This window comes from Saccopteryx bilineata, chromosome 5 (assembly GCF_036850765.1).
Source record: "Saccopteryx bilineata isolate mSacBil1 chromosome 5, mSacBil1_pri_phased_curated, whole genome shotgun sequence".
Classification (NCBI taxonomy): Eukaryota; Metazoa; Chordata; class Mammalia; order Chiroptera; family Emballonuridae; genus Saccopteryx; species Saccopteryx bilineata.
Window position 1 is genome coordinate 260865635 of NC_089494.1, and position 24381 is coordinate 260890015.

At 59.6% G+C, this 24381-nt stretch overlaps 1 protein-coding gene across 1 annotated transcript in view; it reads right to left on the reverse strand.

Moving 5' to 3' along the window:
- Positions 1 to 693: 693 nt before the first annotated feature.
- The window catches only part of STX18 (syntaxin 18), a 111361-nt gene continuing 87673 nt past the window's right edge, over positions 694 to 24381 (reverse strand). The window contains exons 6-11 of the mRNA XM_066280704.1: positions 16269 to 16384; positions 13069 to 13157; positions 4347 to 4405; positions 2987 to 3056; positions 2074 to 2154; positions 694 to 1413 (exon numbers count right to left, since the gene is read on the reverse strand). Coding sequence (XP_066136801.1) covers positions 1318 to 1413; positions 2074 to 2154; positions 2987 to 3056; positions 4347 to 4405; positions 13069 to 13157; positions 16269 to 16384 — 511 coding nt within the window. The 3' untranslated portion in view covers positions 694 to 1317. The remainder of the gene's footprint in view (positions 1414 to 2073; positions 2155 to 2986; positions 3057 to 4346; positions 4406 to 13068; positions 13158 to 16268; positions 16385 to 24381) is intronic.

The following is a 24381-nucleotide window of genomic DNA, read 5'->3' on the forward strand; positions in this document are numbered from 1 at the left end:
GGTCCTGACCGTGCTGGGGCCGCGGCACACAGGGAGACCACGCGTGAGGGGGTCCTGACCGTGCTGGGGGTCGTGGCACACAGGGAGACCACGCGTGAGGGGGTCCTGACAGTGCTGGGGGTCGTGGCACACAGGGAGACCACGCGTGAGGGGGTCCTGACAGTGCTGGGGGCCGCGGCACACAGCGAGACCACGCGTGAGGGGGTCCTGACCGTGCTGGGGCCGCGGCACACAGGGAGACCACGCGTGAGGGGGTCCTGACTGTGCTGGGGGTCGTGGCGCACAGCGAGACCACGCGTGAGGGGGTCCTGACAGTGCTGGGGGTCGTGGCGCACAGCGAGACCACGCGTGAGGGGGTCCTGACCGTGCTGGGGCCGCGGCACACAGGGAGACCACGCGTGAGGGGGTCCTGACCGTGCTGGGGGTCGTGGCACACAGGGAGACCACGCGTGAGGGGGTCCTGACAGTGCTGGGGGTCGTGGCACACAGGGAGACCACGCGTGAGGGGGTCCTGACAGTGCTGGGGGTCGTGGCACACAGGGAGACCACGCGTGAGGGGGTCCTGACAGTGCTGGGGGTCGTGGCACACAGGGAGACCACGCGTGAGGGGGTCCTGACCGTGCTGGGGCCACGTGCACAGGGAGACCACACGTGAGGGGTCCTGACCATCGCGGTGCTGAGGTGAGCCCCATCTGTATTTTCTGGTGACATGGACTTTATTGACTGTCACTTCATTCACACGTATTGTTTGACATGTTTTCTGCAAACAGAGAACACAGGGTCTCCGGGCCGCCCGCTGACTGGCACACAGGGAGCCGTGTGGGGTGCCCGCTGACTGGCACACAGGGAGCCGTGTGGGCTGTCCGGAGGCTCCACGTGTCGCCCTCTTGCCGTGACAGACGGACGTTCCCGTCCTGTTTCTGGGTCCTTCCGCGGCCCTTCCTTCTCTGAGGAAGCTCCCTGGCCCAGCAGGAGGGTGGTCCGCAGGAGGGCAGGTCACGTGTCCTCGGAGCCCCGTGCGGGTGGGGGAGGGGAGAGCTCCTGTGACCTCGAGGGGCGGCCCCGCCCGCGGCCTCCGGGTAGACACAGTGACGCCCTCCGTTCATCCACCTGGCCTCGTGACCCCGCACAGACCACCTTGTGTTCGTAGTTCTCCAGATACTATATGGGCTTTAAAGCCCAGGTCTGGGTGTCCCTTTAGTGAGTGTACTTGTGAGTCTCGGTCCCCTACCCCCCACGGCCCCGTGGCGGAGCCTGGTCTCAGCCAGCGGCGGACAGAGAGACCACGGCCGTGCGGCCTCCGGAGCGAGCGGGCGCCTAGCTGTCGTACCAGTCGAGGAAGAGCAGGGAGAAGGAGCACATCACCAGGAAGAAGAGCACCCACACTCGGAAGCCCGCGTTGTTCTTAATGGCCTGTGGGGGGGGCACAGGGCTCCCTGGGTGCGGGCCTCGGGGCCAGGGGCTGCACCCCTCCCGTGGCTGCACCCTGAGCTCGCCCGGAACGGACAGCTTGTTATGAAGCAAAACCACAAAGCTGGTTCAAAACCCCTAAATGGACAGGTGGGGGAGGGGCGGTTCCCCCTGACCCGCCATTCTGTGGGGGTCCTGCACGGTTCTCCTGGGAAACCGGACCCCTGGGGGCTCCTTGCTGGGCCAGGCTGAGCCTGTACACAGACTCGGCCCCATGACTGCCCTGGCTGGTGTCCCCAGCAGGTGATGGCAGGGGCCTAGGGACAGTCCCATGTCCGTCCAACCCCCCGGAGCACACTCACAGGACAAGGTCACTCCGCAGTCGGCCGTGGTGGCCTCCATACATGGCGCCCGGGCTCGGTCCCGGGAGTGTGTGGGTGTGGGGGGGTCGGGGAGAGGCCTGCAGGAGCACCCCGCCCCTGTGGGGGGAGGCGGGCCGTAGCCCCTTTGGTGACAGTGGGCCGGGCGGTGGCCGTCAAGCCTACAGTGGTGCTCCGCCCGGCGGGCACGACCCCAACAAGGCTCCCAGGCAGCCCCACCAGTGAGGGGACACCACTGCCCACTCAGGACCATGCCACACGCGGCCGGGCCCCCAGTGCCCACCTCTCTGATGTCCTCGTTGCCTTCCTTGATGTCCTCGGTCGCTCCGACTACCAGCTGGTGGATGCTGTCGATGTCAGCCTCCTGGGGAAGGACAGGCGGTCAGCCTGGCCCCTCTGCCCGAGCGCACGCCACGCACGCAGCAGCTGCCCCTCACGGAGGCCCTGGCTTTACACGTGAACCTGGGAATCCTCACTGCACCCTCAGGCGGGCAGCATCCCATTTTACAAAAGGGATGCTTAGGGCTCAGAGAAGTTAAGTAAGCTGCCCAAAGTCACAAAGCCACCGAGTGGCAGGGCTGGGCCTGGAGCCCAGGGCTATGCCCTGTGCTGTCACTGCCCCTCTCCCGTGCCACCGGCCAGGGAGGCACAGGACAGCCGCCAGCTTCAGGGCAGCCGCCGCACACCAGGGCCTCCCCTCTGCGCTCGCCCGTTCCTCGGGAAGTGTGGAGACTAAGCCCCGGAGGCACATGCGAACACACAGGCTGGCTGCGGAAACGCGCTGTGTCAGCACGTGACTCCGAGTATCAACGTGGGATGCAGGGTGTTTGAAACCCCCCTCCAGACACTTGGAATGCTTTGGAGCTGGAACCCCTGCCAGAAGCCCTCGTCTCGCTGCTGAAAGAGCCGCTGCCCGTCGGGCCTGCGCTGGACGAACGCTCCCCATGGGCTATCGCTGAACATACAGCGTTTTCTAGCCCTGGGGAGGCGCACCCCACTGGCCGGTGGCAAGTGGAGCCAGGATGCACGCGCGCCCCCGTCCCGCTGCACGAGGCCCGGGCCAGCGAGCGGTCCCTGTGCACAGCTGCCCCCACGCCAAGGCTGCCGGGAGACGGGCTCGCCCGAGGGCACACGGCTGCAGACATCCTTAGTACATTCCTCTTTTAAGCTAAAACGGGAAACACTGCTTTGCTTACCTGCTGTAAAACCTTTTCTGTGAATATCTCTTGGAGTCTGGAAATTTCAACCACTTTCCCTTCGATTTGCCTTCATGAAAACATAGGTTACATATTAGCTATTAGTACCTGGTAACTAACAGGAATGTCACAGGTTTCTAAAGAAGTCCGTCAGGTGAAGGTGGGTGGGAGGGAGGAACCCCGCGCAGGCTCCAGGAAGGGCAGCTCCGAGTGTCCCGCAGCCCAGTGGGGACACTGGGCCGTGCAGACCGCCCTCCCGTGCCAGCTGACCCACAGTGCCCGCCTCGGAGTCAGCATGTGCGGCCAGGAGCGCGTGGCCACGCTCGGCCGGCAGTGCCAAAGGGCAAAGCCTTCAAGCCTGCGCCTAGACTAGTGACAAGTGACGCGTGGAGTCAAAAGAAAACGAGAGACGTGTTGACGGCCCAACTCTGTTCCTGCTCAGCAGGTGAGGGGAGCTGGTCTATCGCTGAAACCAGCTCCCCGTTGAAGAGAAAACGCCTCTGATCCTGTCTGAAAACATCTCGGGATCAGCAACTGAGTGTCATCAGCGCTTGTCCCCATGTTGGGGGCAGCGAGGCGGGCTGGGCTGGTGGGTGTCTCAAAGGGCGCTGTCCCGGCACGGGCGGTGAGGTGGCGGGAGCAGAGATGTTCCTGCAGTGTCACAGGCGCCCACACTCCTCCCGGGCCGGGTGAGGGACAGAGCGGTGGCTGGGCAAGAACAGCGAGGTGGGGCAGGTGCCGCGGAGCTGCGGAGGGACCAGGAGGCGCACCGCGGGCGACAGGCCGGGAGGGGGAGGGGCCGGGCGGCTGTCAGGGACGCTGCACTCGGTCTCCAGGGCCGTGTGGGTGCCACCTCAGGACTCGTTTCTCTTGGGACGTGCCCACGAGGCAACGGGGGTTTCAGGCCTTCCTTTCCGACGCCCCCAGGGAAACGGGCCTGAGTGTTTCAGCCAAGGGCCCCCTGCCTTCTGTGCTGCCCACTCCACTGGGCAGGGCAGAGAGACGGGGGCGGGGCAGAGAGACGGGGGCGGGGCAGAGAGACGGGGGCGGGGCAGGGCATCTGCAGCAGGCGGCTCCCGCGGTCAGGTGGCCCTCCCGAGGCCCTGGTTCATCTCCGAGGGCTCGAATGGCATGTTCACTGCACTGGGTCTAATCAACGGTCACTAATGACCTACAACAGTGCAGCACTTGGGAGCCCCGAGCAGCACGCCTGCGAGCTAAGGAACTCAGTGAATTGTGTGACCCCCCCCCCCCCCGCGTAGCTGGGGGGCTGCATGTTGCCTGAGAGCCATAGGTACCACCCGCATGAAGGAAGTCGCTGTCATCGGGGCGTGGGCTCACCACGGAACGGCACACGTACCGCACTTCGTCAAACAGGCTGTTCATTTCTCCAACGAGGCGCTGGTTTTCTTGTTCAAACTGCGAGGGAATAAACACAGTGAAAATGTCATCACATTGAGCTCAAGTCTCAGAAGCGACGCAGCCAAAGGCACGTGTCCAGCGCGGAGCCTTCTTCGGTCCCTCCTCCGGGAACCACCGGGAGCCACTCCCCAGCACGGACACGGCCCGCTGGCAGACCCCGCGCGTTAGCGTGAAAACACCCGCTTCTGGAAGGAAGTTAAAACGCACTGAGAGAGGACAGCCTTCGTCCTGCCCACGGTCTCCTCTGGGCTCCCCAGGCCTCGCCTTCTACCTCTGGGACCGTTGGTTCATGTGGGGGGGGGGGTGAGGCTGAGTGGCTTTGCTGAGCAAGCCAGAGGCAGAGAGCAGTCTGACTCCTGAGCCAGCCCCAGGCCGCGCCGTGCCACGGGGCAGAGGAGCCTCAGAGCCAGAGAGGCGGCAGGGCTCAATCTGGTAAGGACAGCCACCTGTACACGACGCCCTGGGAGCTCGTCAGTGCTGAGCAACACGGCAGAGCAGACAGCTGGTCCTGCCCGCCCAGCCATCCTTGTTCTCACCGGGACGGGGCCAGGAAAAAGCATGGAGCACCGGAAGCCCCACCATGGCGGGGGCCCGGGAGAATCCCCTTTCTGCACGGATGCCCCACGCCGCCCCAAGTGTCCCCTCTCCTCTCCCGCGTCCCAGACCCAGGTCAGCCACCACTGTCTCCACGACACCATCCTGGGTCCCCCGGCTTGAAATTATTTCTCATTTTCTAACCGGGGCCAGCACCTTGGCAAACCTCTCGGGACAGGGACTGCCATCTGCCGTGCACTTGGCTGTGCGTGACCCAGAGCCGCCTGGGACGGGGCTGGGAGCCGGGAACCTCCCAAACTCAACCTGCCTTCCGTTCTGTCACTCAGTTAACCCTGCAGGCACACCAGACCCCCGAGGCGTCCTGTGCCGGTCACAGTGCAACAGGTCCTTGCTCATCACTTGCTGAGCAACGGAGGAAGATCATGGCTCTGAAATTCACGATGCCCACCAGCCCATTCCCCCTGCACACAGGCCCATGCAGGACCTCCTGGCCCCTCTCTGCGTCGCCCCCCCCCACCAGTCTGCTCACCTGCTGTCCTCACTCGTCCCTCCGGCCTGAATTCCGCCCTTACTCTCTCCTTCAGTGTGTCCTCCACTCCTTGGTCAACGGGACCTGCAGAGCCAGTCCTGTCACGCCGCCCCACGCTGGCCCTGCCCTTTGCTGTCTGCATCGGCCCCTACCGGCCACTGCCTCTCCTGGTGTGCGGGGTCTGCGCAGCCCCGCCCCTCTGCGCCTGGGCTGAGGCCTCCCTGCGGGGCCCCTGGCAGGAGAGTGCCAGCTGTGCCCCCCACCAGCACAGGCCCCTCCTGGTTGGACACGGCAGGCAGGTTGTTCCCCGTCGCCTTGCTCTTCAGAAGGCTCCCCTGCACCTTAACCACACTTGCTCAGGGCCTGCCGTCCCTCCTGGACCCTGACCCCAGCACAGGGCCCGACACTTCTCAGACCCCGAGTCAGAGGCCAGTGGGCCACAAAGTTTCGGGAAGGGCCGCGGGGCCAGGAGCTCCCCGCAGAGCCCGACCACCCAGGAGGGATGGCTGCGGGCTCCCTGCAAGGCCCTTCTCACCGCACCACCCCCAGGCCACTGAAGAGATCAACATCTCACTTCTGGGTCTGGCGGGGGCAGCTCCCCTACTGTCAGCATAGAGGCGAGCGCCAGTGTTTAGGAAAGAACAGTCTGTCTGCACGGAGGTGCTCAGGCTCAGACACCGCTCTGATGGTCTTTATGGCAGGCGGCATCATCTTTGAATTTTTCTAATGACAAAATATGTCCCTGTCCTTTTATTTTTTATTTTTTTCTTTTTTTAAGTTTTTTGTTTTTTTTTTTTTTCTGAAGCTGGAAACGGGGAGAGACAGTCAGACAGACTCCCGCATGCGCCCAACCGGGATCCACCCGGCACGCCCACCAGGGGCGAAGCTCTGCCCACCAGGGGGCGATGCTCTGCCCCTCTGGGGCATCGCTCTGCCGCGACCAGAGCCACTCTAGCGCCTGGGGCAGAGACCAAGGAGCCATGCCCAGCACCCGGGCCATCTTTGCTCCAATGGAACCTTGGCTGCAGGAGGGGAAGAGAGAGACAGAGAGGAAGAAGGGGAGGGGGTGGAGAAGCAAATGGGCGCTTCTCCTATGTGCCCTGGCCGGGAATCGAACCCGGGTCCCTCGCACGCCAGGCCAACGCTCTACCGCTGAGCCAACCGGCCAGGGCCATGTCCCTGTCCTTTTAAATCCACAGCCTTTTATGCTTTTAAACTGTCCCTAAACAATTCACTAGGGGTCTGAGGTGACATTGTTGGGCCGCTCCTTGGGACCCCCCCACCCCCACCCCCGTGGCCAGGGCCTCCTGCTGCACTTGGGGACCGCCCCTCCCAGAGTCTGGCTCTGCCGTCCTCCCCGCCCACAGGTCCGGATGCCCCCGGGAACAGCGGTCCCTGAGGAGGGGGAGAAACCCCTGCGGAGGCTGAGGCCGTGCTCAGGGCTGAGGAGAGGGTGCCGAGGCCCAGGCCGGAGCGCTGTAGGGAGCAGCCTCCGTAACTAGGGGCGGGGCGGGGTGGGGCAGGGCAGCTGCAATGAAACTGTGGTTTATAAACAACTGTTTCCCACACCAAGTGCAGACAGCCCGGGCGAGACCCGGAGGCCCAGGGTCCCCGGCCAGCAGCCTCCCTGGGCCCGGCTCCAGGATCGCTTCCGCTGCTCCCTGGCCGCCCCATCCACCTCGCCTCTCACAGGCTGAGTAAGGCAGGGAGCAGCCACACGGCAGGGGCAGGTGACAGCGATGCCAGGGGCCTCATGGAAACTCCTTGGCTGACCACGGGTCAGTCAGTGGCCTTCTATGTGGCCTGTTGGTTTCTCTTTGTGAACAGATGTGATGATTCTTATCCTTCCCTGCCTGATCCTCCTGAGCTGTGTGACTTTGGGCAGGTAACTGAACCTCTCTGTGCCTCTGTCTTCAACACTGAAACGGGAAATAATATTACTAAATTAACAGGGCCATTAGGAGGAAGACAAGGCTGAAGCATGTAAGCTGCTGACCGGCGTGCACGGCACAGGGAGCCCCGCCCAGTGTTAGTTACTGTCTGGAGTCGGGAGTCCAGACAGGCCAGATGGTCATTAAATACACTGAAGGCCCTTCCACTGCTCTGCCCTCAAATTCCGGGCGCTGTGACTCCCAGCTTCCACTCTCTCGGGCACAGGAAACGCACACAGCCTCGCCCTCTGGGGCCGCAGGGACAGGGACATCACAGCAGGAGTGATAATGAGGCCTGACCTCACGGTCAGCACCAGGGACGGGGGCACGTGTAGGCACCGGGAAGACAAGCCCGCCTTAGTGGCAACACTCGTCCAGCCTGTGAGCCACGGGAAAGGGGGCGAGAGGCCTGGAGGACCAGGAAGGTGGGCGGGCAGGGCCCCTCCCTGTGTGGGCGCCTGCTGGGGCCGTTCCTCTCCAGCGAGGACTCACGACAGCACAGTGCCGTCCCTCAGTGCAGAGGAGTGTCCCCGCCACGCAGCGGGCGTTACGTTTAAGTGTCCAGGACTAGGGGGCTCATACAATGGGCCAGTGTCAGTCCCAGAGACGGGCGGCACAGGTTAGTAACACTGACGTGATGGAGTGGTACCTGCCACACAGTGTGTGCTTCACCAGTGTGAAGCATTTTAGTTAACTGCTTTATTACATTTAGAGGTCAGACTTTCCAACGGGGCCCCGTGAAAGGGTTTCTAGTCTCATGTCAAGGACACAGTCCACGTTGTCACTGCAGTGCTACAGAAACCCTTTTCTATGTATAGTGAATCCTCTTCACTATGGTTCTAACAAGAACACTGCTCCTACAGAGGCCTTGGGTGCAGAGTGAGGCCAGGAGAGGTATTTGCATTGCAAAGGGCCAAAGCGGCTAGGGGACAGGCTGGGGACCCACAGGGCTCAGCGAGAAAGCCGCTGCCCCTCGGCCCGGAGCCCACGGCCCTGGCCCTCTCGGGGCTCTTCCACGTGTACCAGTCCCATGCCAACACCTTCACACTCGGGGCTCTGCACCCCTGCCCTTGGTCCCCACCGGGGCCCCGTGAACCTGGAGCCTCCCCAGGGTCTGGACCCAGGTCTCACCCATGCGGCGCTCAGATTCCACCAATGATGCATGTGTTCTCGGTGCACGAGCCAACCACAGGGCACAAGCCCTACCCGTCGGCCACCTGGTGCTTCCACAGCCACCTCAGGGGACGGGACTGGGACCCCTTTCATGCAGATTTAAGAACAGAATTCACATACGATCCTTGAACAGAATCCCAAGGAATGCATCAACAAAGGCAGCTGGTTTCCCCAGAGGCAAAAGAAATGGATGTGGGCTCAGACAGGAGGCGTCTTCCACTGGAACATAGAAACGCACTCGGGCTGAACGCAAACACTTGCTTACATCTGCTCAAAGGCATTCAGACTCCCGTACCACGAGGTCCAAATGGAAACTAATTGTGGAACTCCTCCAATACCCTGCGACCAGCTGGGAACACAGGACAACTGCTGCTGTGGGGGAAATCATGAAACAAAGTGCTATTTTAGGGCTTAATTCATTATTTTACCCCAGGAAAGCTTCCAAAACAGTGACTGTAAATCATGACCACAATTTGCTACAACGCCTTCCCACTTAAAACCAGAACTGTAGTATTTCTCTCTCTTCCTTTTCAGAGGTAAGCCTTTTAAAATATGACTGGGGTTTAGTCAGACGATAAGATGGTACGTAGCTGTTTTTCCCAATTGATAAAGAAGTGAACCGAACATTAACCCGCTTGTCACAGAAGTCCTGAACGTCACAGCCTCTGCCCAGTGCACCTGCAGTCACACCGCATTCCTCAGGAGGTCTGCCAGTTCTGGCTGCTTCAGTACCTGATGCAGCCAGGCCCCGGCACCCGGCACGGCTGGGGTCGGCAGAGGCGTGTTGCACACACACCGTGACTCCCTGGGGCAGCCCCCTGGCGAGACGGGGCCTCAGCACTCACCCAGGAAGGAAGAGCTCCCGGGAGGAGGCGGACATCTCTGCTCCGTATGCGTCCGCCGAGCCAGGTCGCACGTGAGCCAGGGCCGCAGCAGTGCCGGCTGCCACATGCCCGCCGCAGGGGGTCCCGCGCTCTGCTGACTGCTTGCGCACACGTCACTGCGTTCCCAACGAGCCGGTGGGGCTGTGGGCTCTCACCAAATTCAAGTTCAGGGAGGCCAGTCTTATTGCCCAAACTCCAGACAGTAAGTGATATAAAGAGGACTCCTAACCACCTCCGTCTGGCCCCAAGCCCGTGTTCCCTCACATCTCTCGCGGGGCGGACCGCCAGGGTCACACCTGCCACGCTCCCGCGCGCCCCTGCTGCTCCCGCTGCCCTGGGAGGAGGCTGGCAGGCCCCCACTGCTGCATCCCAGCTGCGTCCTGCACGAAGAGCGTCAGGGAAGGGGCCACAGCGCAACGTGCCCTCCTGGTGACGAGACTGCGTGCACTTCTGTCCCCAGCAAAGGCTTCGGAGCTTTGCGTCTCGCACTCACAAGTATAAATAATAACAGTAATACCTCAAAACCAGGCTGACCAGCCGGCAGTTCCTACCAGTGACCCAGCGTTCCCACTTCCCACGACCCACAGCTCTTACCCTATACTCCTCACTGACCCACTCGACAGTAGTCACCAGACTACCACTGTTCCAGCTCGGAGCCGGTCCCAGGAGCAGACCAGTGCCCACGCCCACGCTCACGGCGCTTGCATTCGGGGGGGGGGGCTGAGTTAATGTGGCAGGGCATGGGGACAGATGGCTGGGGGCCCTCCAGGGAGGCCAGGGAGGGCCTCTCTGAGGACATAAGCTGATTCCCCAAAGACATGAGACAAGAGTGAACAGCCAGAGCTCAGCCCCACGAAGGCCTCAGTGGACGAGGCTCACAGAGGGCAAAACTCTACCCCTGATATGAGTCCTACCCCTGACTAACCAGGGGCCTGGGGCAGGGCACGCAGTGCTTCTGGCCAGAGCTCAAGGAGACAGTGACGGCTCACCACCTTTACTGTGCTTATGAAGAGTGTCACAGAGAAGAGTGTCCTAGGGAGTTCTGTCCCCAGTGAGGAGCGGGACAAGCGAAGGTGTTTGTCAGGTACAGCCACCGGAGGCTGCCGTGGGAGCCGGCTTCTCAGCTCTGAGGTGAAGGGCGGAGTCTCAGGAAGGCGGCTCCAGCCCCAGGGAGGCGTGTTCCACAGGCAGCGTCACGCCTGTGCCCACAGGGGCTGCGCATGGCTGCAGTCCCAAGCCGGCAGGGGTCCTGTCACACCTACCCGCTTCCTCTGGAGACTGAGCCAGCGCTGGCACAACACCGGGCGCTGGGGCCCCAGGACTAGGAGGAGGCGAGAGCAGCACCTGGGCACCACCCTCTGTGCCTCTCAGTCCTCGCTGAGGCTGCTTCCCGTCACCGTCACGCCAGCAAGGCAACAGTTACAAGGCATTCGCCGTCACGCCAGCAAGGCAACAGTTACAAGGCATTCACCGTCACACCAGCAAGGCAACAGTTACAAGGCATTCGCCGTCACACCAGCAAGGCAACAGTTAGAAGGCATTCACCGTCACACCAGCAAGGCAACAGTTACAAGGCATTCACCGGCAACAGTTACAAGGCATTCACCGTCACACCAGCAAGGCAACAGTTACAAGGCATTCACCGTCACACCAGCAAGGCAACAGTTAGAAGGCATTCACCGTCACGCCAGCAAGGCAACAGTTACAAGGCATTCGCCGTCACACCAGCAAGGCAACAGTTAGAAGGCATTCGCCGTCACACCAGCAAGGCAACAGTTAGAAGGCATTCACCGTCACACCAGCAAGGCAACAGTTAGAAGGCATTCACCATTACAGCAGCAAGGCAACAGTTACAAGGCATTCACCGTCACGCCAGCAAGGCAACAGTTAGAAGGCATTCACCGTCACGCCAGCAAGGCAACAGTTAGAAGGCATTCACCGTCACGCCAGCAAGGCAACAGTTACAAGGCATTCACCGTCACACCAGCAAGGCAACAGTTAGAAGGCATTCACCGTCACACCAGCAAGGCAACAGTTAGAAGGCATTCACCGTCACGCCAGCAAGGCAACAGTTAGAAGGCATTCACCGTCACACCAGCAAGGCAACAGTTACAAGGCACCAGAGCAGCAATCAAAAAGACCATTTAGTCTTGAAGAGATTTTATTGCTGCTGAAAAGATATCTAATATTCGTCAAATTATTACAAAGCAATTCCTTCTCTAATTATGCTACTGCAAATTTAAAAGATATGAAACCATAAAAGTTTTGGATGAGAACACAGGCACATTTCTGGTCGCAATGGTTCTTCTGATCTATCTCCTCAGGCAAGGGAAACGAAAGGAAAAATAAGCAAACGGGACCACATGAAACTAAAAAGCTTGTGCTCAGCAAAGGAAACCACCAACAAAGTGAAAAGACGGCCCACTGAATGGGAGAGCATATTTGCCAATGACACATCTGATAAGGGGTTAATATCCACAATTTATAAAGAACTTATACAACTCAACACCAAAAAGCCCCCTAAACAATCCAATTTGTAAGTGGGCGAAGGATTAAATAGATACTTCTCCAAAGAGGACATACAGATAGCCAACGGATATGAAAAGATGCTCAATGTCACTAACCATCTGAGAAATGCAAATTAAAACCACAATGAGATATCACGTCACCCCTGTCAGAATGGCGCTCGTCCACAGATCAACGAACAGCCAGTGCTGGAGAGGGTGTGGTGGGGACGCAGGTGGTGCGGTATGGAGTTACTTCAAAGTATTAAGATAACTGTTTTTTACCTAGCTATCTTTGGGTACTTCTAGGGAACATACCCAAAGAAACCCAAAACACAAATTCAGAAGCATGTACGCCCCCCTCTGGTCATTGCAGCGTTATTTACAATAACCAAGATCCGGAAGCAGCCCAAGTGCCCATCGGTACACGAGTGGGTAAAAAGCTGTGGTACGTGTACACAATGGAATACTACTCAGCCATGAAAGAGAAGGAAATCTACCCTTTGTGAGAGCGTGGATGGACCTGGAGAGCATTGGGCTGAGTGAAGTAAGCCAGGCAGAGAGAGACAAGGACCACACGACCCCACTCCTATGTGGAGCCTGATGAACATGAACTAACAAGCACAATAAAGACAAACATGAACAGGGGGAAGACTGACAGCTGTCGGGGGAGGGAGGATGGAGGGCGGGGAGGATTGAGAAAAAAAAAAAAATCAGAGAAAATGCTCATGGACACAGACGACAGTGTGGTGATGGGTGGAGGAGGGTAGAGGGGAACAGACGGTGATGGAAGGAGACTTGATTTGGGGGTGAACGCACAGTATCGTGTACAGAAGACGTGCTGTGGAGCTGGGAGCCTGAAACCTGTATAGTTTTGTCAGCCAGTACCGCCCCAATCAGGCCAGTTTAAAAATATATGAAAAGCATGCTAAGAATTAGGAAATCTAGTGGGCAAACTAAACTATTTCCTCATAATTTCTCAAAGAGTCTGAAAACCAGCCCAGGGCTCTCAGGCTGACCTCCCCCAGTGAAACGTCCTCACTAAACGCAGCCGGAAACAAGCGTCCGCAGAGGATGGCATTACCAGCTGTATCTCCTCGGGGGACAGCTCATCTTCGCTCTCGCCGGCGCCCCAGGTCCCAAACTCGGGCGGTTTTTCGGGCAGGACCTTTTCTGAAAAAAACAATTAAACATAAATAGAAGGCAGAGTATTTATCTTAGAACAGGCTGGCGGGGGATGCAGACATCCTAAGAACACGGGAGGGAACGGCGCCTTCCAGTCTGTCCGGATCTGGTTACCTGCTGGCCGGTATTCAGACACGGCAGCACGATTCCTCTACACGGCTTGGACCTGTGTGCTGGCGAGTGTGCATGTGTGCGTGCGTGTGCGGGGGGTGGAGGGGGCCTGTGTGCTGGCGAGTGTGCATGTCTGCGTGCGTGTGCGGGGGGTGGAGGGGACCTGTGTGCTGGCGAGTGTGCATATCTGCGTGCGTGTGCGGGGGGTAGAGGGGACCCGTGTGCTGGTGAGTGTGCATGTCTGCGTGCGTGTGCGGGGGGTGGAGGGGACCTGTGTGCTGGTGAGTGTGCATGTCTGCATGCGTGTGGGGGGGTGGAGGGGACCCGTGTGCTGGCGAGTGTGCATATCTGCGTGCGTGTGCGGGGGGTGGAGGGGACCCGTGTGCTGGCGAGTGTGCATGTCTGCATGCGTGTGGGGGGGTGGAGGGGACCCGTGTGCTGGCGAGTGTGCATGTCTGCGTGCGTGTGCGGGGGGTGGAGGGGACCCGTGTGCTGGCGAGTGTGCATGTCTGCGTGCGTGTGCGGGGGGTAGAGGGGACCCGTGTGCTGGCGAGTGTGCATGTCTGCGTGCGTGTGCGGGGGGTGGAGGGGACCCGTGTGCTGGTGAGTGTGCATGTCTGCGTGCGTGTGCGGGGGGTGGAGGGGACCCGTGTGCTGGCGAGTGTGCATGTCTGCGTGCGTGTGCGGGGGGTAGAGGGGACCCGTGTGCTGGCGAGTGTGCATGTCTGCGTGCGTGTGGGGGGGGTGGAGGGGACCCGTGTGCTGGCGAGTGTGCATGTCTGCGTGCGTGTGCGGGGGGTAGAGGGGACCCGTGTGCTGGCGAGTGTGCATGTCTGCGTGCGTGTGGGGGGGTGGAGGGGACCCGTGTGCTGGCGAGTGTGCATGTCTGCGTGCGTGTGCGGGGGGTGGAGGGGACCCGTGTGCTGGCGAGTGTGCATGTCTGCGTGCGTGTGCGGGGGGTAGAGGGGACCCGTGTGCTGGCGAGTGTGCATGTCTGCATGCGTGTGGGGGGGTGGAGGGGGCCCGTGTGCTGGCGAGTGTGCATGTCTGCGTGCGTGTGCGGGGGTGGAGGGGACCCGTGTGCTGGCGAGTGTGCATGTCTGCGTGCGTGTGGGGGGGGTGGAGGGGGCCCGTGTGCTGGCGAGTGTGCATGTCTGCGTGCGTGTGCGGGGGGTGGAGGGGACCCGTGTGCTGGCGAGTGTGCATGTCTGCGTGCGTGTGCGGGGGGTGGAGGGGGCCTGTGTGCTGGCGAGTGTGCATGTCTGCGTGCGTGTGCGGGGGGTGGAGGGGACCCGTGTGCTGGCGAGTGTGCATGTCTGCGTGCGTGTGCGGGGGGTGGAGGGGGCCCGTGTGCTGGCGAGTGTGCATGTCTGCGTGCGTGTGCGGGGGGTGGAGGGGGCCTGTGTGCTGGCGAGTGTGCATGTCTGCGTGCGTGTGCGGGGGGTGGAGGGGGCCTGTGTGCTGGCGAGTGTGCATGTCTGCGTGCGTGTGCGGGGGGTGGAGGGGGCCTGTGTGCTGGCGAGTGTGCATGTCTGCGTGCGTGTGCGGGGGGTGGAGGGGGCCTGTGTGCTGGCGAGTGTGCATGTCTGCGTGCGTGTGGGGGGGTGGAGGGGACCTGTGTGCTGGCGAGTGTGCATGTCTGCGTGCGTGTGGGGGGGTGGAGGGGGCCTGTGTGCTGGCGAGTGTGCATGTCTGCGTGCGTGTGCGGGGGGTGGAGGGGGCCTGTGTGCTGGCGAGTGTGCATGTCTGCGTGTGTGTGCCGGGGTGGAGGGGGCCTGTGTGCTGGCGAGTGTGCATGTCTGCATGCGTGTGGGGGGGTGGAGGGGACCTGTGTGCTGGCGAGTGTGCATGTCTGCGTGCGTGTGGGGGGGTGGAGGGGGCCTGTGTGCTGGCGAGTGTGCATGTCTGCATGCGTGTGGGGGGGGCCTGTGTGCTGGCGAGTGTGCATGTCTGCGTGCGTGTGTGGGGGGTGGGGGGACCTGTGCAGTGTTGGTCCTGCACCGTCTCCAGCCACGGGACAAACCCACGGGCACCTTCCAGACCGTCTTCCCACGTGTTCTACTTCACAACACGCACTCACATACACGCCTCCCTCTACTCTGGAAGACTGCAGAACATATGCGCATCCCACTGTATAAATCACATACACACAGGGTGCAGAATGTATGCGCATCCCACTGTATAAATCACATACACAGGGTGCAGAATGTATGCGCATCCCACTGTATAAATCACATACACAAGGTGCAGAATGTATGCGCATCCCACTGTATAAATCACATACACAGGGTGCAGAATGCACCGCCCCGAGCCCGTCCTCCCCCAGAGGTGACGTGCGTGCTCTGACGCACTCTCACGGGCCGACCTGAGCACATTCAGGTGTGCGGCTCCTGCCTCCCGCACCCCAACCCAGACAGGTGGTTTCACGTGGTTGTAAAACTTGCTCTCTGTGACTTAACATGTGCTTGGGGATGGTCCTGTGTGGGTCCACACCCACCTGCATCATTCTTTTAAATTGTAAGATGTCCCACTGTGAGACCCAGTTATTAGGTTACTACACAACCACAGCTCTGCCGAGAACCTCGGTGACTGTGTTCTCGCGGGCACGACGGCACAGTGCCGCCCATGCTGGGCCCATGTGGGTGGATGCTAGCAGACACCTGGTGTGGCTGCGGGCCGGCGGTGCACGGACACTGTGATGCCAGCAGACACCTGGTGTGGCTGCGGGCCGGCGGTGCACGGACACTGTGATGCTAGCAGACACCTGGTGTGGCTGTGGGCCGGTGGTGCACGGACACTGTGATGCCAGCAGACACCTGGTGTGGCTGTGGGCTGGCGGTGCACGGACACTGTGATGCTAGCAGACACCTGGTGTGGCTGCGGGCCGGCGGTGCACGGACACTGTGATGCAGAGCACCGTTCTGCTTTGAGCTCCTGCCAGCAGGGCTCAGGAAGAGAGGCAAGGCAAGACTGAGCGGGCATTCACACCTGGGTCGTCTTCGGGGACAGGGCCTTCCTTGGAGTCTTCCGACGGACCCTGGGACGCTTTCTCGGGAGACACGGACTCTCTTGTCCTGGCATTAGCTTCTGGCTCCAGCTTGGATCTAAGAACAATCAGCAATCACAGCGGTCACTTAGGCAGCAGATTCCACTCTGACAGCAAGGAGCCCCCCGGGACCCCGCATGCTCGTCCTGTGCCCTCCCCACACCCGTCCTGCTTTGGCCAGCCCTGCCAACGTCCTTTATAACAACAGGGCCCGCTCAGAGTCACTCTCTGCGTCTATCTGTCACTTCTCTCGGTCCCCTCAGGTTTGAGGCAGCTCTTCAGCCTTCCTCGAGTTTCGTGACCTTGATCCACAATCACGTGCCAGCTATTTGCTAAGACACCCTCAATTTGAGTGTGACCTCTGCTTGTGGCTGGATTCAGGTCAGGCGTCTCTGGCATCACAAGGAGTGATATTCTATTCACATTCTTCTCGCATCCTCCCAGGCTGTGTGTGATTTCACGGCGACCGCCTGATTAAGGGGGTGCCTGCCAGGTTCCGCCATCACGGTTACGCTCTCCCCTTCTGTAATTAACGAGGGCTGGGGGAGGGGATGCTTTGACACTATGGAATTATCCACTTCAAGCTTTCAATCTGTTCATTTACTTATTTCTTTCTGGATGGATACACGAGGTCCTGTTCTGTTCGGTGGGTTATGATCTGCTACAACCACTGATCCCGAGGCCCTCAGTGTCTCCGGCGTGGCCTCAGAAGCCGCTGCACAATGGCAGGTGCCCTTTCTGCACATCCCCGCCGTTCTCGGAACCCTGCCTGCTTTCTGGTACACGATGTTCCAGGCTCAGTTTGACTCGTCTGTTTCTCCAAGGAGCCCTGATTCCTGACTGCTGAAATTGCCACTCAGAAGCCGGGACCTGAATGCTACACGTGCTTACTGTCACGGGGAGTCACTGGGTCCAGGCCCTCTCAGCGGGCAGCACCAGAAACCGTGCGTGTGCATCCGCACACCAGTACACACACACGCATGTACAACCACATTTCTACATCGATCATGTGAACGGCAGGCCGTGAGTTCACACCAGCACCTTCCATTACAATCCAGCCCCACGGGGCTCATCCTGGCTCCCATCCCCCTTCTGTAGCACCCAGGGTGGTCAATCCCTCTCCACACAGCCCGCCACCACCTCCCCAGCCACGCTCCCCGGGGTGTTGGGCTCCTCAGCTTGGGTGACCCTGCCTTGCCCGGGAAGCGCCCCCCGCCGCTGCACACCTGCTCTCCCTGTGCCAGGGCTGCTCACCAAGGGGAGGGGCTTAACTGGCTTTCTTTTTATTTTTGTATTTTTCTGAAGCTGGAAACGGGGAGGCAGTCAGACAGACTCCTGCATGCGCCCGACTGGGATCCACCCGGCTCGCTCACCAGGGGGCGATGCTCTGCCCATCTGGGGCGTCGCTCTGTTGCATCCAGAGCCATTCTAGCGCCTGAGGCAGAGGCCACAAAGCCATCTTCAGCGCCCGGGCCAACTTTGCTCCAGTGGAGTCTTGGCTGCGGGAGGGGAAGAGAGAGACAGAGAGGAAGGAGAGGGGGAGGGGTGGAGAAGCAGATGGGCGCTTCTCCTGTGTGCCCTGGCCGGGAATTGAACCTGGGGCTCCTGCACTCCAGGCCGACACTCTACCACTGAGCCAACTGGCCAGGGCCTTAACTGGCTTAAATAAAGGACTCCTTTGACATCTGTCACTCTGCGTGTACGCAATGTGCCCATTTTCAATTTAAAATGAACAAAAGACCGCAGTGCAGCAGACTTAGACAAAGTTCCGTGCTTTTTTTTTTTAAGTGATAAAAACAGATCTAATTATACACAGACTGTCTACTGAAATCCCTCAGGGAAATTACAAATTATCTAGGTGAAGGCAATTTGAGAATAAAAAGTTGTCAGAAAGAACAGTTTACGCCCTGTGACTTATTCAGACGAGCTCCTCTCACTGAGGCCGGAGCCCGTCACAGCTGTGACCAGCACGGTCCCCAGCTGGCCATCAGTGGTTTCCACATCCCTTGTCTGAGAATCCTTGGGATTCTGGTTAAAAGTTTAAAAGAGCAGAAGGAGACAGAAAAGAGGGCGAGAAACAGATTTTTCAGTTTGAAACAGGGAACTACGTGGGAGAGTTCTTTGCAAACCTGGAACACAGCCCTATACAAATATTAGAGAGCAGTGACTCACGTGCCAGGTTCGGCACCTCTTTTATGCCCCAGTGAAGGCTCGGGGGAGGGGGGAGAAGAGACGCTGGACATGCAATAGGTCAGCATGGCCATTTTGGAAGTGGCTCCGTGCACGCACGACCAGGGAGCAGGGCCGGTCTCTCACCACCCTGAGCACCTGCACCATCAGCTGTTCACCTGTGCACAGAGGCCTCCGTGCTGCGTCCTAGAGGGCTTCAAGCCAGTGCTGCTCAGAGAGCGAGGCCTGAACCGGAACCGGAACCAGACTGAGGAGCTGTCCCTGAGCTGGCTGCTCTGACACGTGCAGACACGAAGAGGAAACTCTGAGAACGTGGACAGCAATCCAGCACTGACACCGGGGATGCAGCCCCTGAACAGGGTGTAGAGCAGTCCTGGTGTCACTCAACCCCAGGGAGGGTCACCTTTGGCCTGTGGCGTACTGCCCTGGACCGCAGCCCCGACAATGGCAGACACCGGGCAGAGTCCTGCAGCCTGGACGGCCCCTCAGCACACTCTGTAAAGCGCCTGACGGTACGTATCTTAGGCTTTACAGACCACATATGACTTCTGTGTCATACTCTTTTTTCTTTTGTTTAAAAAACCTTTAAAGATATAGGAACCATGCTTAGCTTGAGGGCTGTACAGAGACAAAGGGCTGGCCCTGGCTCCCGGGCCACAGTCGCTGACCCCTCTTCTAGGCGATGAGGAAGACCCCCGCTGTGGGTCGTGGAAGAGACATCAGGGTGGGAAAAGGGGCGGAGGCCGAGATGAAGGTCTAAGGATCGGGTGTAAACCACGGTGAACACAGCTGACAGCACCTGTCAGATGACTGCCGTCTGCTGGAGAGAACTTAAACTTCTCACACGCAGGAAAGGACAGACATGTGAGGCCATGGTGGGCTCACCAGCTGGCGGGGACCCTTCCACAATGTGTGTGAGCATTGCGTTGCCACGGCGTGCTCTGAGCAGCTCACAGTTCTGGTCAATTACACCTCAGTAGAGCTGAATTTTAATAAAGAAATCCACTGCTATAAACCCAGTATCACTTGTTTCCCTTCATCTTCACCATCTTCACCATCACGACCGTCTCCGTCTCTGACAAGCTCTGCCGACTGAGCTCTCCCGTGTCTCGGACCCTGGGCTGGGGCTGTGGGTCCTGAGGCAGGGACGGCTCCCTCCCCCGCTGCCAACGAGCTGGGGCGCCAGGGTGGACACAGAGACAGTGACGGAAGGGAACCCTTCCCAGGGACCGAATGAGGAGTGAGAATGCATGCGGCAAGAGCACTAGTCTTTTTGTTTTTTAAAACAGAAAAACGGAATGCGGCAACACTGATCTTTTGTGCTACCTTCAGGAGTGAGAAACTCGAGGTCCCAGGCCTGGCTGTGGGATGATGCAGCATTTTGTGGAGTGGCTTTGCTGGGTGTCTTGGGAGCAGAGCCCACACAGGGAGCAGGGGGCCTCGTGGAAGACGCAGGCAGGCCCTGCAAGGGCTCGGGGACCCTGCACTCCAGCACCCCTCACCTTGCTGGACCCCAGAAACAGTTTTCAGAGTGGCACTGACTTAGGTCACTGGGCTTTCCTCGGAACACCTAGGACAGTCTCACTGCCACCATCCTCTAGAACTCACCGTCGGATGCACTCGTGTATGCCACACCGACCAAGGCAGCCAGTGCAGTGACGCCGCCTCACACTCCCCTCTGCTGCCCGCTGCTGTGCCATGCCCACCCAGTGCCAGGAGAAACCACCATCTTTCAGACCAGAGTCTTATCCTGCTCAATCTCTCGAGCCCAAGGTGCCACTCTGAGCACATCTCTGTCACAGTGAGGGCGGCACGTCGGCATGAACACTAGCAGAGGGAAAGCACGGTTGCTGTGGGAGACGCAGGACAGCACAACCCACAACTCGACAGATGGGAACAGCTGTCTGGAGAAAGGCCCAGCGTTCCAGGTTTGGCTCTGTCCCTGGACTGCTGTATAATTTATTAGGCCCTCACAGAAAAAACCCTCTGCAGCAGCAGACAAGACTACCAGAGGTTAATTCCGATTTCTAGGTTGCTACCTTAGACCCAGTCCCCAAGAGAAAGGAAGCCAGTGACACACAACCTGATTACTTTCTAGAAAGGGGAATGTTCCTGATTCATTCAGATGGTTTTTTAATCAGAGTGTGTACCCAGGAGGACATCTGATGGCTATTTCTACCTAAAGCATAACCAAAATGTTAGTGTTTTCCCACGGTCAGGAAGGTAAGGGTCATTATTTCAAACCCTCTGGCATGACAAGGCCATCTGTGCCAAGGTTGTGCCCGACCCCAGCCCACAGCCTTCCGAATTCGAAGCTCTTGCTCTGCGGACCCGAGGGGCAGGGACGCACAGCTGTGCCCGTCCCTCCCCCATTCAGAACTGCTCACGGGCACCACCCTGGCAGGCGCTGGCACCACAGAGACAAAAGACACGGCGGCCCTGCCTTCAAAGGACTCACAGTCTTGTAGCAGGAGAAAGAACAGCTGTCACCGCCCCTGAGGTCTAGCGTAAGGCAGCGAGCAGCAGGGGCCACTGTCACACAGGGCACAGCCGAGGGTGCACAGAAAGCGTCCCACTTAACCACCGAGTGTCCTTCCAGGAAACACAGTCACGATGGAAGCACGCAGCAGCTAAGGCTACCGACTAACGAGCAGGACATGTGCACCCGCCTGGCACGAGAACCCTCTGGTCTGACAGATTCGGGTGGCAATACCCTCTGTGAAACAAACACCAGCACAGAACACCTCTTCTCTACTGTGAGCATCAGACGGCGCCTTCCTGAACAAACACCCTTTTCTTTCACTTTGAACCAAACAGACACAACAGTAGCAACAATGCCACAAAACCCAGGCACCTGTGTTTCTCAAATCCATTTTATAAGAGCGATTTTTACCAAAAATCATCTCCAACCAAATCAAAATAACAAAAATAACCCACCAATCCAACTTGACCACGAACAAACTCCATTTACAGTCAAATTATCTTCAGGTGTGTCATTCATCCACCAGCAGTCCCCAGTGAGCAGGGGCCCGCAGTGGGCGGGGCCCGCAGTGGGCGGGGCCCGCAGTGGGCGGGGCCCGCAGACCGGGGTGCCTGACCTCGAACCACACTGTGCGGGGACCTGCGCGGGAGAAGTCGGAGCGCAGGCCACGTCTCGGAGGGGCTGGGAGGAGGAAGGGGCGCCTGTCGGCAGACGGATGGAAAGACGGGCAGAGGACAGACATGTGAGGGCGCTCTGGGCAGAGGAGGCAGCCAGGACTGCGGCCTCAGAGCTGCAAGGCACGAGGCCCCGTAGAACACCAAGCACCCGGGTATGGCCAGAGCATCCAGCCAAGGAGACCAACCACACACACACAGGCTGCGACCCCATCACCAGGGGCCTCGAACGCCGCGCTGTGAAGTCTGCTTTGTGGGACAGGGGAGCAGAGGGCTAGCACTGTGCGCCTGCTTCGGCAGACGCATCCAGGAGCGAGATGAGGAAAGGAGGAGAAGGGGGTGGACTGCATCGGGAAGGGCGGCGTCTCCTCAGGGCCCTGTGCTCGAGGTTTCCGGCACAGGGCAGCCAGCAGGCAGGGAGCGAGGTGTGCTTCACTATCTAAACGGGAACAATTCCCATCGGACCGAGTTTAATTTGTGAACACCTCTGCTGAGACTCAGGGACTGCGGAGGCAGCAGCAAAAGCCTCTTCCTACTTTACCTGGGTCATCTGTTTAGGCTACAGTGTCAGGGTCCGCCTGGCTGGGGTCAGGAAGCAGAGACAGACACCTCTCCCTCTGGTGGGTGGACCCAGCGACCACATCATTTCGACAGTAAATCACACATCGGAGGCGAACCTTCTCCTCCAGGACTCAGACCCTCTGCCTGTCCCTCCTCTGCCTGCCCCTCCTCTGCCTGTCCCCTCCTCTGCCTGCCCCTCCTCTGCCTGTCCCTCCTCTGCCTGTCCCCTCCTCTGCCTGTCCCTCCTCTGCCTGTCCCCTCCTCTGCCTGTCCCCTCCTCTGCCTGCCCCTCCTCTGCCTGTCCCTCCTCTGCTTGTCCCCTCCTCTGCCTGTCCCTCCTCTGCCTGCCCCTCCTCTGCCTATCCCTCCTCTGCCTGTCCCCTCCTCTGCCTGCCCCTCCTCTGCCTATCCCTCCTCTGCCTGTCCCCTCCTCTGCCTATCCCTCCTCTGCCTATCCCTCCTCTGCCTGTCCCTCCTTTGCCTGTCCCCTCCTCTGCCTATCCCTCCTCTGCCTGTCCCTCCTCTGCCTATCCCTCCTCTGCCTATCCCTCCTCTGCCTATCCCTCCTCTGCCTTTCCCTCCTCTGCCTATCCCTCCTCTGCCTGTCCCCTCCTCTGCCTATCCCTCCTCTGCCTGTCCCCTCCTCTGCCTGTCCCTCCTCTGCCTGCCCCTCCTCTGCCTGTCCCCTCCTCAGGCCCGCACGGCTCTCTTCCTCTCGGGTCACTTTCCCAGACACTGTTCTTCCGACAGCCACCACCAGGCTGGAGGCTCGGGAAATCCGCCTGGTCGCCCTGCGTGCGGTTCAGACCTTAGCCCAGCTGAGTGATGCCGGGCCAGTGGCCCAGGTCCTCTGAGGACACTAATTATGGTGGTGTGAGGGTTAAATAAAATAAATGAACACACTGTCTGACCCATGACAAACGCTGAACAGTAGATGAGAGCACATTAACACACAGCAGCTGCTCATACCACTGGTTGGCCTATGCCGACGCATTTTGTTCTCGCAATACCCAACAAGGTAGGTATCACTAATTTTCCCATTTTACACAAGGAGGAAAACTAAGGCACAGAGAAGTTAAGCAAGCTTCCCAAAGTCACACAGCTTGCAAGTGGCAGAGCCAGGATCTGAACACAGGCTGTCTGGCGCAGAGTCTGAGCTCCCAGGCACTAGGCTGTGCTACTTGACAGTTCCATCTTCCCTCTGGACTTGGTGCTGGCCTCGCTAATTATGACCTACCCGGAGTAAGCCGGCTGATTTTCCATCTGTACATGGCAGCCCAGCCTGACGCGGAGCTCCGTGAGGCAGTCTCCCTGCCTGTGCTCTCGGGCCTTGTGTGGTAACCCAGCAGTTCCTGCTGACGGCGGCCCGACTCCCCTACTTACTCTCCTGCACGAACGTCTACGGGTTGGCATGTGCGACTTCAAGTCTGTCTCACTGTGTGCAGAAGACAGTTAACTCAGCAGACCTGCGACGGCTCTCCTGAGCCAGGCCTGCCTGCAGCTTAGGCCTTGGCTGGTGCCCGGGCACTCGGCTCCCACCTCCCTGACGAGAGGGGCTCACTGTACGGAACTGTTGTGCCAACAGTGTGGCTTATGCCACACGCCCACCTTCCTTCCATGAGGCTGGAGTTCTGCTGCATGCCAGGTAGCAGGTGCTTACCGAACCAGCTCCAACCAAGTCCCTGAGCCGCGAGTCTCTGAAGAGCTACCTGGTGAGCACCACTTCCCACCTGTTGTCACAGTCACTTCCTGTGGGACGGCACTGGAGGGGACTGGCAGTGTGCCCCTGGGGCCCCTGCACCCGTGCGCCTCCTCCCCTCGCTGCGGCCGCCCACCCCGGCCGTGCTCCCTGCAGTGGGTCTCAGCCAGGAGCAGGCTGAGTCCTACCAGTCCTCCTAGAAACCAGTCACCAGACCTGAGGGTGCTGCTGAGACCCCGACACAGCAAGAAAGCAGAAAATTTGTCCCCAAACAGTATGTACTGTTATCTTCTGAAAGATCACCCTAAAGTCGGCCCTGGCCTGTTGGCTCAGTGGTAGAGCATCGGCCTGGCGTGCAGGAGTCCCGGGTTCGATTCCCGGCCAGGGCACACAGGAGAAGCGCCCATCTGCTTCTCCACCCTTCCCCTTCTCCTTCCTCTCTCTCTCTC